This window comes from Panthera onca, chromosome D3, assembly GCF_046562875.1.
Source record: "Panthera onca isolate mPanOnc1 chromosome D3, mPanOnc1 haplotype 2, whole genome shotgun sequence".
NCBI lineage: Eukaryota > Metazoa > Chordata > Mammalia > Carnivora > Felidae > Panthera > Panthera onca.
This window is the reverse complement of record NC_138350.1, coordinates 40326363-40345601: the sequence shown is the minus strand read 5'-3', so window position 1 is coordinate 40345601 and position 19239 is coordinate 40326363. Positions and strand designations below refer to the sequence as shown.

Genomic DNA, 19239 nt, shown 5'->3' with positions numbered 1-19239 from the left:
GGGGAAAAGAAAAGCAAAAATCTTAAGTTTTGAGGTCTGAGATATGCCAATCAAAGAACTATAATACAAATTACCTGTTACTCTATATGTTAAGTACTGCTTTTATTTTTGAGGATTTCTCTCTTTCTTGGCATACATGTGAAAGAAGTAATTATATACAAGGATTCAATTAAATATGTTTATACCAAGAATTAACATAATTAATGGAACATAGTTCCATTGGGTTCTTAACCATCTTTGTCTGATGTGGGAGTTTAGGAAAGGAAAACTGTGGTACCTAAAATTTATTACGTTTTTTTTTTTTTTTCCCCCGCTTTGACTAGGATTATAACCAAATCAGATGTGTGAACAGAGAAGAGGGAACCATTGGTCTCACTGAGAATGCCCTGCCTTCTGCAGCTCTCTTTCAGAAGACCAAGAGAGTGACTTACCAGACTGAATATTTCTGGGGGATGATACAACTATCTGGGCATGCATTTTGATGTCAATCCAGATAGGACTGGAAACAGCCATTCAGTTTTTTGAAACTCACTGGACAGTATGGATTTACTGGAATTATTGCAGTCATCATGCCCTTTGGTTGTTATTATCTTGCAAATGTGTCAGGAAAATACGCAAATATGGCAGTGACTATAGAACTGGCACATAGCATTTATTAATCCTGAAGAAAAGTATATGTACTATTTTTCAGTATGATTATCATGGATATGCTAGAACTATTTCTTGGAAAAAAAACCTTTTTAATACTTTTGTGTGAATTTATTTAACAAAACTGTTTTGTTGTTGTGTCTAAGGAAAGTTCTAGAGGTTAGGTATTTAATTGTAAATATGTGAGGGAACTCTTAATGAAGAATTCAGAATAAAAATAGAAAAAGCACAGGTATCTGGGAATTCAGATATTAAGATACATGGAAAAACGTTCAGTTGATGAGTGAACTTGTGACAGCAGTAGCATTTTAAATTTCTAAAGACTTATCCTGTATATATATAAGATATGCAGCGGCATCAATTTTTATAAGTATTGTTTGACTTTATTAATACTAGATGATATAGTCTCAGCCTTAATTCTACATTTTCATTATTTTGTAATTTTTTATTACTATTTTTAAAGGGTTAAAGAAGTCGTACACTCCCACATTAATGTAATAATAGTCTACTAGAAAGTTGCTGCAAAAATGTTCAAATTGCGTTTTAATTCAAGCTAATGTATGTCAATATATATGTCTTTGTGTAAGTCCAGGACTATTGTTCTGTGAAGTTATTTTGTAAGGAAATGCTTTTGGTACAGTTTTGTGTCCCAGGAAATGTGTGTGTTTTTTAATCCTTTCTGAGTATACAGTAAGGTTAATAAAGAGGATTGTTTCTTCCCTATTAGATAAGTGTTTTCCTTTTTTAACATCGAAAGCTCTATAAAAGTTAAGTTGGTAAAACAAAGCTAGAGGCATCACAATTTTGGACTTCAAGCTATGTTACAAAGCTATAGTCATCACAACAGTATGGTGCTGGCACAAAAACAGACACATAGATCAATGGAAGAGAATAGAAAACCTAGAAATGGACTCAAAACTATATGGTTAATTAATCTTTGACAAAGTAGGAAAGAATATCCAGTGGGAAAAAGACTGTCTCTTCAACAAATGGTGTTGTGAAAACTGGAGAGCAACATGTAGAAGAATGAAACTGGACCACTTTCTTACAATGTACACAAAAATCAAAATGGTTGAAAGACCTAAATGTGAAACAGGAAACCAACAAACCCTAGAGGAAAACACAGGCAGCAACCTCTGACCTTGGCCAGAGCAAATTCTTACTAGACACATCACCAAAGGCAAGCGGGAAAAAATGAACCACCAGGACTTCAAAAAAGATAAAAAACCTTCTGTGCATTGAAGGAAACAATCAACAAAACTAAAAGGCAGCCTACAGAATGGGAGAAGATACTTGCAAACAACATATCTGATAAAGCGTTAGTATCCAAAATCTGTAAAGAACTTACCAAGCTCAATACCCAAAAATAAATAATCCAGTTAAAAAACGGACAGAAGACATGAATAGATTTTTTCCAAAGAACACCTCCAGATGGTTAACATACCTGAAAAGATGCTAAACATCACTGATCATCAGGGAAATACAAATCAAAACCATGATGAGATGCCACCTCCCACCTATCAGAATGGCCAGAATTAACACAAGAACCAACAGATGTTGGTGAAGATGCAGAGGGGACAGAAAGAGGCTCACCTCTTTTAAGGACACAGCACCACTGAATGCATGGGACAGTTTGTAACTTTTTTTCCCCCCCAAACTCAAGATACTTTACAAGGCTCTGAGGAATAGGATATTTAGTTTGTGTAAGAATCATTAGCCTTAGTGCCAAATAAATTCAACTCAAGGTTTTAATGTATACAAAGGCTACAAAATACAGATTTGAGGGGACGTATGTACCCCGATGCTTACAGCAGCATTATCAACAATAGCCAAACTATGGAGAGAGCCCAAGTGTCCTTCAACTGATAGATAAATAAGATGTGGTATAGGGACGTCTGGGTGGCTCAGTCGGTTAAGTGTCCGACTTCAGCTCAGGCCTGACCTCATCATTCATGAATTTGAGCCCTGCATCAGGCTCTGTGCTGACAGCTCAGAGCCTGGAACCCACTTATGATTCTGTGTCTTCCTCCCTGTGAGACACTGTGTCTCTGTCTCAAATATTAAAAAAAAAATTTTTTTTAAGAAGATGTGGTATATATAGACAATGGAATATTAGCCACCAAGAAGAATGAAGTCTTGCCATTTACAATAACAATCATGGAGCTGGAGTGTTTTATGCTAAGCGAAATAAATCAAATACAAATACCATATGATTTCACTCATGGAATTTAAGAAAGAAAACAGATAAACATACGGGTCAGGGGGAGAGTGAAACAAACCATAATGGACTCTAGAGAACAAACAGGGCTGATGGAGGGAAGTAAGTGGGAAGTGGGTTAGATGGGTGATGGATATTAAGGAGGGCACTTGTGATGAGCACTGGATGTTGTGACGAATCACTAAATTCTAAAACCAATAATGTACTATTACATGTTAACTGACTAGAATTCAAATAATTTGAGAACAAAGAAAAATACAAAAAAAGTTACCTTGGTAAAAACTGTTAGGGTATTTATCTTTATAATTGGAAGTGATTTAACTTTTGTTGAAGAAGGAAACAAAATGGCAATAATTTAGGAAAATTGGATTCCTTTCAAATGACACTATTTCTTACTAGTTAGATGTTAGCTAAAAGCTCCATCTTCTAAATTTTTTATACTTTTGACTGTATGTATGACTTGGTTACTTAATCATTATGAAATGGGTGAGATAAATTCTGTAATACTTTATATGATTTTCAAATACTTGTTAGTAACAAGTTTGTATTTGTATCCATTTTATACTGTAAGAAATGTCTTCAGTTATATTAGCTAAACATTTTCATGGAATCATCTCTTCCTAGGACTTCATGACTATGTAATTATATTTATACATGTTCATTTTTTTTTGCATGTCTGTTGGACAGTGTTTCTTACGACTTCAAAATTTAAGTTGTTACTTGTTATTAGCATGTATATGCTTAGATTTAGGGATAGATAGGTAGCAACATTAAAATTCATTATAGGGCATCTGGCCTTAAAACATTAATTATCTTAAATATAAGGTAAAGTTTCTCCAAAGCTGGCTTTGTGCAAGCAGGTATTAATGGATTCATCAATAACCTAAGTGAAGATATTTTCCTGTTTAAAATTAATTCCCTTTTGGAGAGTAATCAAATTGGTGTTAAAGAATCACCTCAGTGTCAAGCAATTCATAGTATAGACAGACATAATATTTTTATGTTAGGAAGGTTAAATTTAAGGTAAAATAATGTCCAATAGTATAGATTCCTAGTATTCTGATTCTTTAGACCATGTTCCAATAAACATATGGAATAGAAAATATTAGTAATTATATCTCTATAAAGTACTGTATTTAAATCTTTGCTAATAGCATTTGCTTACATCTACTTTTCTCATGTTTCTCTCCTACAGCTACTCTTAATTTTATTTTTTAATTTTTGAGAGAAATGGAACATTGCATTTCATTTTTCTACATTTTTATTTTAGTAGGAATAAAGAATTGTGTGCCTTGAAAGTTATTTACTTGATAGTCCATTGGGCAAGATTTTTTTTTGTTTGTTTTTTTAATTTTAGAGCATTAGTTGGGGAGAGGGGTTGGGGAAGAGAGAATCTTAAGCAGGCTTCACACTCAGCACAGAGCCCAACACAGGCGTCAACCTTACAACCCTGGATCATGACCTGAGCCAAAGTCAAGAGTCAGATCCTCAACCGACTGAGCCACTCAGGTGTCCCAAGTTTTTAATTTTTTATTATTTAAATGTAATTGGAATTCAGTATTATACTTGAAAATAGCAAGAACAAAAACCAATATAGAATGAGACCATTACTTATGTTGTGCTAGAATTATAGGGGAATATTTAAGGGCTAGAAGGATCTTTGTATTCTTATATCATTTAGATATTAGTTCTGTGATATATTTAATGATAAGTGGTCAACCAATTTAGTGGAAAAAATTTATTTCCATGCTTTCATATACCAGAATTATGTTTTGATTTGTTAAACTTATGACATATTTCTCTTCAGTAGTTCTGCAGAGAACTACTGCAGAGTTCTGAATTACCTCTTTGAAGAACTGCTGACAAGTCAACCATGGATCTCTTTACACAAATACTAATGAAAAGACAAAAGAATCAAACCAATCAGATATGTTTAAAAGGAATGATATATTGAATCTTGGCTACATTTGTATGAAATATTCATGTGTAAATTTCCTAATGTTTTATTTAATAGAATTTAGATTATTCTATTGGTTAGAATACCAATTTCATAAGACATTTATAAATAATGATTACGAGATGCTACAAAATGTAAAACCAGAATTTGGACTTCGTTGTCTGAAATACAGAATAAGTTTTACTTTTTTTTTTTATGTTTATTTTTGAGAGAGAAAGCACAAGCCAGTGAAAGGCAGAGAGAGATGGGGACAGAGGATCTGAAGCAGGCTCTTTGCTGACAGTAGGAGAGCCTGACATGGTGCTCGAACTCAAGACCCATGAGATCATGACCTGAGCCGAAGGCAAGACGCTTAACCAACTGAACCATGCAGGCGCCCCAGTATGATTTTACTGCAACATTTATAAATTCATTAATTCAGCAAGTACTTCCACCTGGATTTGCAAACCAGTGTGTCTGACCTGTGGAAGAAGATAATAGCTACCATTTAATGAGTAACATGCTTAGTGAAACATTTACATACACATTATTTACAAGACACATTAGATTCAAAAGCATAAATAGATTAAAAGGATGGAAAAAGATATGCAAACAGTTAAATTACAGGAAATCTGAAGTGATGATACTAGTATCGGACAAAATTGACCTTGAAACATGTTATTAGAGATAAAAGCATTTTATCATAAAAAGGTGAATCGGGGAGATATAACAATTATAAACATACATGTATCTAGTGACAGCACCAAAATACATGAAACACAAACTGACAAATGAAAGAATTCAGCAATGGTTGTTGGAGACCATTAGCCCTGTTTTCAATAATGGATAAAACAGTGATACCAAACACAGTAGAAGACTTGAACACTATATACCAACTTGACTTAACAGACATAAAGAAATTGCACCCAACAACAATATGTATTTGTCTCAAGTACACAAGGAATATTTCCCATACCAACCATAAGACTAGATACTAGCATAAACCAAATTCTTAATAAATGTCAAAGAACAGACATAAAGTTATGTTCTCTGATCACAGTGCAATCAAGTTTGAAATTAACAGAAAACTTTGGGAGCCTCACAAATATGGGGAAATCAAGACACTCCTAGGTAACCAATGGGTAAAAAAAATTCATGAAATATTTTGAGATGAGTGAAAACACACAATAGACCAGAACTTATGGGATGCAGCTAAAGCAGTGCTTCGAGGATAACTTACAGCTGTAAATGACTAAGAAAGGGAAAAGATCTCAAATCAATAACCTTATCTTTTACCTTAAAGGATTGGAAAACTAAAAGTAAGCAAGAAGAAAATAAAGGTTAGGGTGGAAGTGAAGAGTATGAAATAAAGACTAGAAATACAAGAAAAAAGTAATGAAACCTGAAGTTGGTTTTTTTAAAAGATCAACAAAATTGACCAAACTTTGGCTAGTTTAACCAAGAAAAAAAGAATATACTGGAATAGAGAATACAATTGGCCTTTGAATAGCATGGGATTAGGAGCACCAAACCACCTTCTCCCTCCCACTCCCCACACACACTTCCAAAAATAAAACTCTTTGACTCTCCAAAAATTTACTAATCGCCTACTATTGACCAGAAGCCTTATCGATAACTGTTGATGAACACATATTTTTTGTGTTATATGTATTATATACTGTGTTCTTAAAGTAAGCTAGAGAAGAGAAAATTTTAAGATCATAAGAAAAAACATGTTTATGGTACTGTACTATATTGAAAAATTTGTTTATAAGTGAACCATGCCCACTCAAATTCATACTGTTCAAGAGTCAACTGTACACTAGAATCAGAAATGAAAGAGGGACATTGCTACTAATCTCACATCAAATTTGCATTCCAGTTACTCAAGCTGAGATGTCCTTACTCAAGTTGAACATATTGCGAGTAGAAGATATCTTTTTCTAAGAAGATGAAGAGAGTCTTTGGAGAATGGCCTCACTAACTTGGTAAGTTAGTTTTCTCAGAATCTTGGTGATTTCCTCTAGTTCTTCCATAATTCCTCAGTGCTCTTGCCATCTTCTGGTAAGTCATGGTCTTCCAGTTGCCTTTTCTTTTCCCCCCAAGTTGGGCAAGTTGGGCAAGTTTCCCTTCCCTTCCCTTCCCTTCCCTTCCCTTCCCTTCCCTTCCCTTCCCTTCCCTTCCCTTCCCTCCCCTCCCCTCCCCTCCCCTCCCCTCCCCTCCCCTCCCCTCCCCTCCCCTTCCTCCTCCCCTTCCCTCCACTTTTAATAAAATCCAACCCCTTTTCGTTGTATAAGTAAAACACTAGTAATAAAAGGGTACTTCCTCAACCTGATGAAGGTCATCTATGGAAAACCCAGAACAAACATCATACTGGATGCTTTTCCTCTAAGATCAAGAACAAGACAAGGATATCTGCTCTTACCACTTACTCAACATTATATTGGAGGTTCTAAGCACGGCAACTGAGCAAGAAAAAAAAGTCCTACAGATTGGAAAGGAAGAAGTGGAACCATCTCTGTTTGCATATGACATGATCTTGTATATAGAAACCCCTACATGATCTGCTAAAAAATTAATACATGAATTCATTGAGTTTGCAGATATAAGATCAATATACAAGATCAGTTAAATTTCTATACATCTGCAATGAACAATCCCAAAACTAAAACAATCTCCCAGTCGCATCAAAAAGAATAAAATATTCTTTAACAAAGAATTTAACAAAGGAAGCACAAAATGTGTACTCTGAAAACTATAAAATATTGCTAAAAGATCAAAATAAATGAAAAATATTGGTGGGTGGGAAGATTTGACTGTTAAGATGACAGTACTCCTCAAACTAATCTACAGATTCAACACAATCCCTATCAGATTCCAGCTGACTTCTTTGCACAAATTCAAAGTTGATTCTGCAATTCATATGGAATTGCAACACAGAATAGCTAAAACAATACTGAAAAAAGAACAAAGGAAGACTCACACTTCCCAGTTTCACAAATTACTAGAAAAACATCAATAAAACAATGTGATACTAGCACAAAGATATATGACTAAATGGAAGAGAATTGGAAGTTCAGAAATAAACCTATGTTTCTATGGTCAGCTGATTTTCAGCAAAGATGTCAAGACCAACCAAAGGGGAAACAATAGTCTTTTTGACTAAGTGTGCTGAGACAATTGGATAACCACATACAAAAGAATTACATTGGACCTTTATCTGATACCATGTACTAAAATTAACTCAAAATGGACCAAAAATCTAAATACAAGAACAAAAATAAACTCATAGAAGGAAAGATAGGGATAAATCTTCATGATACAGGATTTGGCAAAGAATTCTTAGGCATGACACCTAGAGCAATAACAGGAAGTAAGATAAATTGGGCCATCAAAATTAGAGTTTTTTGTTTCAAAGGAAACTATCAAAGAGAAGTGACAACCACCAGAATGGGAGAAAATGTGTACAAATCATACATCTGAAAGGGGCTTATATCTACAATATTTTTAAAAACTCTTACAACTCAATAAAAATTGAAATAAAAGCAGTATGGTATTTGCATAAAAACAGGTAGATTACTGGAACAGGAAATAAGCCCATGCATACACGGTCAATTAATTTATGATGAAAGAGCCAAGATTATACAGTGGGAAAAAGACAGTCTCTTCAATAAATGGTGTTGGGAAAACTGGCCAGCCACCATACACAAAAATTAATTCAAAATAAAGACCTGAAGGTAAGACCTGAAACTTAAAATTCCCAGAAGAAAACAGGTGGTAAGCTCCTTGACATCAGTCTTGGCAATAATTTTTTTTTTTTTTTTTTTGTGGACCAAAGACAAGGAAAGCTTAAATAAATAAGTGGGACTACATCAATCTAAAAACCTGCACAAGAAAGGAAACCACCCATAAAATAAAAAGGCAACCTACTGAATGGGAGAAGATACTTACAAATCATATATCCAGTAAGGTGTTTATATCTGAAATATATTTAAAAAAAACCTCACACAACTCAATAATAAAAACAATCCAATTAAAAAATGGGCAAGGATCTGAATAAACATTTTTCCAAAGAAAACATACAGATAACAATAGGCACATGAAAAGGTATTCAACATCACTAATCATCAGGGAAATGCAAATCAAAATCACAATGACCTATCACCTCACACATATCACAATGGCTATTATCAAAGACAGAATAAATAATAAGAGTTGTTGAGGATGTGCAGAAAATGAACGCTTGTTCACCATTGGTGGAATTTAAATTGGTATAGCCACTATGGAAAATGCTATGGAGAGTCCTCAAATAATTAAAAATAAAAGTATCATATGATCTTCTGGTTATTTATCTGAAGAAAACTAAAATAGTAACTCAAAAAGATATATGCACTCCCATGTTTATTGCAGCACTATTCACAATAACCAAGGTATGAAAACAACCTAAATGTCCACCCATGAATAAATTGATAAAGAAGGTATGGTGTGTGTATATGTATATATACATACACACCCACACACAAAGAAATATTCATCTATTAAAAAAACACGATCTTGCCATTTGTGATAGACCTTGAAGATATTCTGCTAAGTGAAATAAGTCAGAGACAAATACTGTGTGATTTCACTTATATCTGGAATCTAAAAAACAAAACAAAACCCAAACTCATACATACAGAGAACAGACTGGTAGTTGCTAAAAGAGAGGAGCTGTGGGGACGTGGGCAAAATGCATAAAGGGGATTGAGATGTGCAAAGTTCTTCTTACAAAATAAATAAGTCATGGGGATGTAATATACAGCATCGTGACTATAGATAATAATACTGCATTGCATAATCAAAAGTTGCTAAGAGAGTAGCTCTTTAAAGTTCTCATCTCTAGAAAAAAAATTGTAACTATGTATGGTGATGGATATCAACTAGACTTGTGAGGTCATGTTGCAATATATACAAATATTGACCGATTATGCTCTATACCTGGAACTAATATAATGTTATATGTCAATTATAACTCAATTCTTTAAAAAAAGAAATTTAAAAATCTAATAACCCTAAAAACAGAAATTTAAAGATCTAATAATCCTTTTTAAAAAGTAGTGGAAAATCTAAGTTTTGGAATAAGCTGAAAAGAAAAGGGGAAATGAATAGAAAAATCCTAAGCAATGAGAGAGGGAATAAAGTGATTTATGATATCTTACCATCATAGAGCTAGTCAGGAGTTCAGAGGTCATGAAGACCAGTCCTTCTCTCGGAACCAAGCCCTCCCCAGTGTATTTTTGACTCTTTGAATAAACAGTCAAAAATGTTTTAACAAGTTAACAAATATCTTTTGAGCTTCAATATGAGTACAGAATGGAGTCAGGTTTGTAGAACTTTCTAGACATAGACAAATGCACCATAATTTCCTTAAATATTTCTGTTTCAAAGAAGCACCCAAATCATTTTTTTTTCCAGCATGATTTAAAGGATACAGAATCCCGTTTTGCCAGGTATGCTTTTTAAAAGATTCTTATTGTGAAATGTATATAGTATAGTATATGTTTTATTTATATCAGTGTGTAAAAATATGTATGAAACAAACATCCACTTAATAACTAAATACCTACAAAAACAAAATATCTGTCAAGAACAAGAATGCTGCTTTAGATGCACCCATGTGCCCTTCTGATCTCTCAGCTCTCCCTCTCTGGAAGAAACCACTATCCTGCCTTGTTTCTCTCTTGTCTTTATATAATTTTATCCCGTAGTGTGTATCCTCAAAGAATATAGTTTAGTTATGGCATTTTTGAACTTTACATAAATTTTATTTTATTTTATTTTTTAAGTTTATTTATTTATTTTGGGAGAGAGAGAACAAGCTCAGGGGAGGGGCAGAGAGACAGGGAGGGAGAGAGAATCCCAAGCAGGCTCCGCATTGTCAGCATAGAGCCCAATGTGGGGCTCGAACTCAAGAACCGTAAGATCATGACCTGAGCCGAAATCAGGAGTTGGACATTTAACCGACTGAGCCACCCACGCACCCCTGCATAAATTTTACAAATCGTACTTTAATGGAATATCTTTCTCTAACTTGCTTCTTTCATTCTCTGCGCTGACAGCAGAGAACCCAATGTGGGCCTCATACCCGGGAACCATGAGATTATGACCTGAGCCAGAGTCAGAAGCTTAACTGATTGAGCCACCCAGGAGCCCCTGATACTAATTAGGTATCAATTTACATTTCCAGGATGTTAATGAGACTTAGCACATTTTTTAATTGGCCATTTGAGTTTCCTCTTTTGCGAAGTGCAGATGCTAGTCTCTTGTGCATTTTTCTGTTGGAGTGTTTGTCTTTTTCTTGTTAGTTTGTTGTTGATTTGTTAATTTCCTCTATCAATTCTTTATCAGTTGTATGTTGCAAACATGTGAGAGGACCTAGAGGTACCCAGGAAAGCTTCAGAGAATGGATGAAGACTCCAGGGTCTTGGAGATGGAGTTAAAGTTCTCCAGTCATGGAGAAAATTCCACACAGAGGAAATAGGTTATGCAAAGATTGTATTGTTTAAGGACCTCAATCAAACATAACTTGGAAAAGGTAAAAAAGAGAAAAAAACACTTTGCCTTCTCAGCCCTCCTCAGGCAAATTAGATTTGCTTCTGGATTTAACATTGTTATTTTTGAAGACTAGTTTTAATGTGGTTGAAATGGATTTGTGTGTTTCTCCAGTTTGGGCTGTCATTTTGCTCTTTGAAGCCTCATCTCTGATAAAATACAACATACCTCTGTGCAAGGAGGAAGCGGGAAATTAGAGGAAACCATCCTCTAAAAAAAAAAAAATGTTTTTATTGTCCAGACTCGGTCCCTTATAATTTTTTAAATATTTATTATTATTTTTATATATATAGAGAGAATACATGCAGAGGAGGGGCAGAGAGAGAGGGAGACATGGAATCTGAAGCAAGCTCCAGACTCTGAGCCTGATGCAAGGCTCTAACACATGAATGGTGAGACCATGACCTGAGCCAAAGTCAGAGGCCCAATCGACTGAGTCACCCAGGTGCCCCAACAATTTTTGAAGTATCTGAAAAAAGTATTTAAAACTCCCACTGAATGAGATTATTCATAATGAATCTGTCCTTCAGTGGACATAATTTATTTGTATTTCCCTGGGAATCATTGAGGAACAGCAGTTCAAAGCCTGAAATGGATTTTCCTCTGATTTGTTATCTCTGCAGTTGACAGATCTTTCTGGCTAAGCAGGGATTTGGCAATGTTTGGTTCTTAACTCCAGCTTTTTAAAAGTACAGCTAAGGAAAACTGTAATTCTGAGGTGACATATGATTGAAACCTCATTTGGCCCCTTATTACCTCATTCATTAGGGCAAGAAGCACTCTGGCTGGAGATCACATGCTGTGGCCCAGGGAGAGGGTGACTCTCATTTTTTTCTCCAGCTGACCTGGCCTCAGAGCGGGGTGGAGAAGGACTGAAAATAGTCATTTCTTGGCTGCGTTGGTCAGATGGGAGGGCCTCTCTAACATGGGTCCATTTATGAGTGAAAGAAAGAAACAAGGTCTCTGGAGGTTGGACTCATCGGTTACAGTGGATATGATGTGAGCAGAGTTGGTTAAGGCCCAAGGAAAACCACAGAGGCTTAGATTTATTTGAGTCATTTACATTTGTTAAAAAATAAAACTGAAGTGTATACTCTTCTGGTCTAAGTTTGAGTTTTCAAGTTAGCCTCCCCAGATCCCAGTTCACCCCAAATTTAATGCTACATTTCCTCCTATATATAAAATGTATGTTAACTTGATCAACTGTGTTATAAAAGTCAGACATCTGTTTGCTTTCTTTCACTTATTCAACCAATGTTTTTAAATAAAATGTTATGTGTGAGACACTGTGCCAAGTATAGGGATAAAATATAAGATGAGTAAGAAATAGTGAGTTTTTTTCTTCAATAAACATATATTCAAAACTAATCGAGGGGCACCTGGGTGGCTCAGTCAGTTAAGCATCTGATTTCGGCTCAGGTCATGATCTCACGGTTCATGGGTTCAAGCCCCACGTCGGGCCCTGTGCTGACAGCTCAGAGCCTGGAGCCTGCTTCAGATTCTGTGTCTCCCTCTCTCTCTGCCCCTTCCCTGCTTGTGCTCTGTCTCTCAAAAATGAATAAACATTAAAAATATATATATTTTAAAAAAACTAATCAATGGTGTTGGAGGTCAGAATCAGTGTGACTTTGGGGATGGATTAATGATTAGAAGGAACCTTGTGAGGCCCTGGGGTGCTGGTCATGTTTTGTTTCATGATCTGGGTGCTAGTTATGTGACCATGTTCAGTTCGTGAAAATTCATTGAGTCATCTATGACATAGGCACTTATTTATAAAAATGCTATACTTTGAAACGCTTTACAGGAATAGACCACAAGGTACAAACATTTACTTTTAAAAATCCTTTATGAAATTGGAATCCCTAGGAAACCCTGGATTCTTTTTGGGTTCAAACACGTTGGAACTGAGTTCTAATAGCTTATTTTCTGATGTTCTTCCTATTTCTCCCAGGGATCCTGGCACCACTTTGCCCTCAAACAGCCCTTTGGAAAGCATAACCTCAGAATATTCATGTAATATTCTCAGAAAACATGTGAGAGTGTAATAGAAGACTAAGGCACTTTCCTGCTTGACCCCTCAACATTCCTGAGTATGAAACTCTTGTCTCACCTGTATTTTCCATTAGTCAAAAGATATTAGGAACTTTTATCTGCCCATGGCATATTATTTATGTTGTTTTAGTTTTTTTAACCAGTAAATGTCTAGAGATGTCAAAGGGGCTTAGAGAGCTTCATTTCAGCAGGCTCTTCCTTGCTCTGCTATTTAAATGTGCTGTGCTCTTGCTCTGCTATTTAAATGTGCTGTGACCAAGCCAGAGTGTTTAAATAGAGTGGAGCACCACGGTCCTGTGTTCTACTTACTTAGCTCCTGAGGATGAGTTTAAGAGTGATTAAGTCTGAGAAGACAGAACCAAGGAACCTCATGCAAATATTCACCTTCGTCAACAGCCAACTAAACAATCAAGTCTCTGGTGCTTAATGAGCTTTGTTTTTTTAAATAATAGAAACTTTAAAAAGTTACCAAAATGTTCATGAGGCAGTAACAGAAGAGGCTGCTGCAAGTAAAGTTTTGACTTACTGAAGACCAGTTCTTTCTCATTTTCTGATTTTATTATTTGCATTGACATTTATTAATGTTCCAGCCTTTTATAAAGGCTAAACATAGTGTGGCTTTCCGTTCATTTTAGGGCTCTTAGAATGACCCTATAATTTATTGTCCAAACCCAGGCACTTTTGAAGATGAAAGGAGACACTAAAAATAATTAATAGTGTTAACTGATCCACAACAGGAGTAACCCGGGACTGGCCTGGGCAAATCAGAACATCTGGTCATTCTACCTATTGTTAGACAAGGGAAAAAGAGAACCAGTTTGTTTGTTTGTTTGTTTCTCCAACCAGCCTGTACTGCACTTTTTCCTCTTGTTCATTACTCCTGAGCCCTACCTGGCCTCTCTGCCTCACCTACCCCCTGGCTACGTCTAGGACCACATGCCTTATAATATAGCTAGTCTACCAGCTGAACCCTGCCTTTATTATTAAAAACACGGAAGGTACAAGGTTACATTAACTTGTACCCTTCCTCACTAGCGATTATATTCACTTTTGATATCATAGATTACTTAAAGGAAAGCAGAACAAAAAATGTAACACTTAGCTTAAACCCACACTTCTCAGGGCACCTGGCTCGCTCAGTTGGAGGAGTATGTGACTCTTGATCTCAGAATTGTGAGTTTGGGCCCTACGCTGGATGTAGAGATTACTTAAAGAAACTTAAAAAAAAAAAAAAAACACCCACACTTCTCTGTCCTAATGTGCAAATTTTCTGATTGCCTCAGATCTATTTCTTTATCACCTAACTAAACAGTTTTTACTATGGTATATTCCATGTACTGAATGTAACTATATGTTAAATCATTTCATACATGTATGTCCTGCATCTCAGTCAATTAAGAAAGAACAAAATCTGATTTTCCTCTCGCTCCCACATTGCCTGGTATAGCGTTCAATATACAGAATTTACCCAATCTGCTTACTGATAAAACGCATCTTTTGGCCACAAAATTGCAAGAACTTTTTCCCCTTATCCTCCCAAATGTAACATTTTCTTACTGTTCCCGGACTTAAGCTGAAATATAGTTCATCCTCATTATTCATAGATTCTGTATTTGTAAAATTGCCTACTTGCTAAATTTATTTTTAGATCCAAAAGCAATACTTTTAACACTTTCATAGTCATTTGTGGACTTGTCCAGAGTGGTAAAAACCTTCCTTGTCTGATGTGTGCATTCCCATTCAGTGAGACAGTGCTCTGCCTTCTTGTTTTCCCTCTCAGCTTATAAGTAAGTCCTTTTCATGGTAAATGTGGTGTCCCTTTTTGTTTGCCTTTTTGTGCTTTTTGTTGGCAGTTTTGCTATTTAAAATGATCCCCAAACATAGTGCTGAAGTGCTAGCTAGTGTTCCTAAGCACAGGAAGGCTGTCATGTGCCTTATGGAGAAAATATGTATTCGTTAAGCTTGTTCAGGCATGAGTTACAGTGGTGTTGGCCATGAGTTCAATGTTGATGAATAAGTAATGTGTATTAAATAAGGTATCTTTAAATAGAAACACACATAAAACAAGGTTATGTATTGACTGGTTCACAAAAACATTGTGACCAGAGGCTTATAGGAACCTAACCCTGTATTTCTTATAGGAGCAATTGTTCTGTATTTGCTAATTCAGTGTTGGCAGCAACTTTATAGAACATACTACATTAAATAATGAAAATTGACCATACTTACATACAACATTGTTTAGAACTGCACAATCTGAAATACTAGAAAGTATCAATTTTCTCATGAATACTTTTCTAGTGAGTATAGATTGAGATTGTGCTAAAATATCATGTATTTCATAATCATCAAACACATTCTGTCTATTGTTGGTTCCAGAATAATCAACTCTTATTCCATAAATAGATGATGAACTACAACATAGTTTGAGGTGGCTCATATAGGAAGACATTATGCCTAAGCTATTACAGCTCTCTTGGAAGCAAATAGAATTCTAAGAGCCTATTTTTGTCAGTTATTTCTTATGAAGAAAAAATGTGTTCAAAACCACACCATAAGTGTGACAGCAATGAATTCCCAAACATATTATTTGGCTATAGGAAGCATTCTTAGAACAAGGAAACATCTGAAAAAAATTAAGAGATATGGAATTAGAAACAAATTTCATCTTTTTGAGGAAGAAGATATCCACAATTGAGTTGCCTGATGATCTAAGTTTATTTTTGTAGAGTTATCAATCCAACCAAAGATCTCATTGAATTGTCTTAAAATAAATTTCTTTGCAATGTAGAGGATGAAATCTCCTGAACAATAAACCAAGCTATATGTTTTCCCCTGGGGGCCAATAAAAAGAAAACTGGGCTGGAAGTCAAAAGCCCAGTATTGCATTCCCGACTATGACATTTAGAGTCATTCTGAATGAGTCATGCATGTGCCTTCATGGCAGCCATTTCTTTATATTTCTTACTTAGGAAAAACAAAAAACAAAAAAACTGTAGTAGATGGTCAGCTGCTCACTTCACTCGGCACAAAAAAAGAATGACAAAACTCCTGAACCTGACTGCAAATTTGTTGGCAGTGCTAGGGCAGTAACAGTAAGGATTATGAATATTTATCCTCCACTTGGCCCTTGTGTATGCTAGGCACTGTGCTAAGCAGTTTACATGTGGTAACCCAACTCATCCTCCCAGTGGCCACACAAGGGATTCCCCTTTTCAGAGCAGAAAATGGAGGATAGAGAGGTCTGCTGACTTGTTTGAGATCATTCAGCTAAGAGGTGAGGGTACCCAATTTTGAACAGTACGTTAACTCCATTGCATGAGCTGTTAACAACACCATTTGTTTTCAAGTGTGATTTCAGGCATGATTTTAACTTTTCACAGTTTTGAAGTTCTCATGTGATAGTTTATAATGTATTAAGTCACACACCCCTGATCAATATAGGGGAATTTGCTCCTGTTATCTCTCAAGAAAGATGATTAAAATAATGGCCACAATCCTTAACAATGTCATTAAATCAATCAATCGATAAATGAGATCAGTCTTGGTTTCAGAAGATTGGAGACTTTGAATCTTTAGGTATGTATAGTAAGTGAGATATTTGTAAGTGATTAAATTTAGAAAAAAAAATTGAAGAGATCAGTTCTTTATTCTGTTTTGGTCTATTTTAGCAAAGTCTTTGACAAGACAGGAAAGTACCTGTTTGTAAATTTTGAAGTCTAGGGTCTTCTCTCTGAATTCATTCTGAAGGTGTCTTATGCAATGTGATGCCTATATCAAATGTAACTAAATGAAATTGTATCAACCAAACTTCATCATCCCAAAACAGATCAAGCTAAATAGTGCAGTTAATTTTTCTCAGAGATATTTCTGTCTCTTTTTCCCTACCAAGCTGCATTTCTTTTTAATGTAGGGCATCTTATCACTAACTTATGAATGTGTAAGACATTTTCTTAGGGTGTATTATGTTAGGAATGCTTTGCAATCAAAATTTATTCAAGATATCCAGTCTTCAAGGACTTTCTTTTTCTATCATTAGATAAGCAGCACAAAGAAGTGGTAAAGACACGTAAAAGTACACCTCGAAGTTGTTGGAGCAGGGGGCGGGAGGGGAGGGCTTCTTTTTGGAGTTCTCGAGAGCAAAGACAAGAAGTGGGAAGGATGGGACACCCAGGCTGGTCTTATGACTCTTGACCACATACATCCTAGATACGAATCGGTTCATCTTGATCAAATGTCATGTGCTCAGATGACTGAATGCGAGGATGGGGGAAAGTATGCCCCTGCTGCCTCTGTAATCACTCACCCTCCTCCACCAGGTAACTAAAGGGGAATCTGGGGGTTCTGGGAGCCCAGCAGGCTCATTGCTTCATGAGACATGCCCCTAAGTACAGAGCCTGATGAGCATTTTTATCATGACCAATAGTGAGGGAATAGATTTTAGGAAGTAGGTCTTACTTTGCATTTTTGCTTTAGCTAAGTTGGTCACACAGTTAAGTGTGGAACTTACTATGGGGCACTTTGATTTTAAAAGCAGAAGAAACTCCTTCAAATTGTGATAGGAAACTGACAGTTTTCAAGTGCTTATTTAAAGTAGTTGGCGGCTTCTAAAGAATTCACACTTAGAGCCTTCTCCCAATTATAACCCTATTATTCCTTATGGCTGGGGCCACATGGCCCACCCAATTCGTTTCCTCATGTGCTTAAGCTCTCTATCCTCAGGAATATTCCCACTGCTTTCTGGAAGAGCAATTTCTGGTTCCTGAGTTTGATGTGTCCCTTCCTGTAGCTAGAGAAGAGAAAGGGGAGAGGGTCCCTTGGGATCTTGGCCTCAAATCCTCCTGAGAGCCAAGTCTTCTCCCATCTTCCCAGGGCAGCCCCATGCCAGGTACACATGGGCATGTGTCTGGAGAAACACACGGTCTCACTTCATTGACTGTACATCAGAAATTTTATACCCTTCACTGTACAGGAATTCCTGGAAGTTCTGGAAACACAGAGCTCAGGTCAGTTTGGGCTCACTTGTGAACCCTCACTATCTTCATACAATGCCTAGCACGTAACAGATGCTCAGAACAAAATTTATCTACTGATAAGTGCCATTTATAACTGACTAAATACAGTATTATGGTCATCTCAGTGCAAAGTTGGTCCTCAAACTCTTGGAGTAGACTGCAGCTTCTTAAGCCTCCTAGTATAACTTTAATGGAAAAAATAGATTTGACTTCATCAGTTCAACTTACTCTCACATTTGAGAATGACCTGTACTGAAGTTGTGGTTGTTAGCTGCTGGTTGTAGACACACATCATATGTGTGTGTGTGTGTGTGTGTGTGTGTGTGTTTGACTCTCCTTCATTTCTGTGCTGTTTCTTCCCTTATGACACTCATCAACAAAAATGGTGTTAGGATGGGGAGGAGGGGGAAGTCATAGAAAGATGCAGCCCAGGTTATGCAAGACCACTTTTTATCTCTTTCTGTGATTTTTCCCCTCAGGGTGATTCTTTTGAAGACTTGGATGACTTCAGTCCAATATTTGTCTGATCTGCAAATAACCTCAATCTAGTGTTTATTAGAGCAGGTTAACTCAAATACATCCCCGGAATACAAGCACTTTGGCAGGGATTTTATGTAACATTTTTCTGTGGAGTTGTTTGATCCCCAAAAGAAATGGGTAGAGATTAGTGGAACTCAAGAATAGGCAGAAAATACGAAGGTAAGTGAAAAGATGAACGTCTAGCAGTGTTTGAACGGTTAGGAGCAAATGTGACCGTTGTGGAGTAAATGTCTTTAATG

The 19239-nt window shown here is 36.1% G+C and overlaps 1 protein-coding gene and 1 long non-coding RNA gene across 2 annotated transcripts in view; both read left to right on the top strand.

Annotated features, from left to right (window-relative positions):
• SMCHD1 (structural maintenance of chromosomes flexible hinge domain containing 1) overlaps window positions 1-1371 on the top strand; it is a 156068-nt gene extending 154697 nt beyond the window's left edge. Inside the window, exon 48 of the mRNA XM_078435388.2 lies at window positions 324-1371. Within this exon, the coding sequence (XP_078291514.2) occupies window positions 324-348 (25 nt within the window). The 3' untranslated portion in view covers window positions 349-1371. The remainder of the gene's footprint in view (window positions 1-323) is intronic.
• A 3576-nt stretch (window positions 1372-4947) lies between these two features.
• On the top strand, window positions 4948-14053 carry LOC144613841 (uncharacterized). The gene is made up of 3 exons (XR_013551271.2): window positions 4948-6790; window positions 10257-10291; window positions 13345-14053. It is a non-coding gene; the product is annotated as an uncharacterized LOC144613841 (long non-coding RNA).
• The last annotated feature ends 5186 nt before the right edge of the window (window positions 14054-19239 follow it).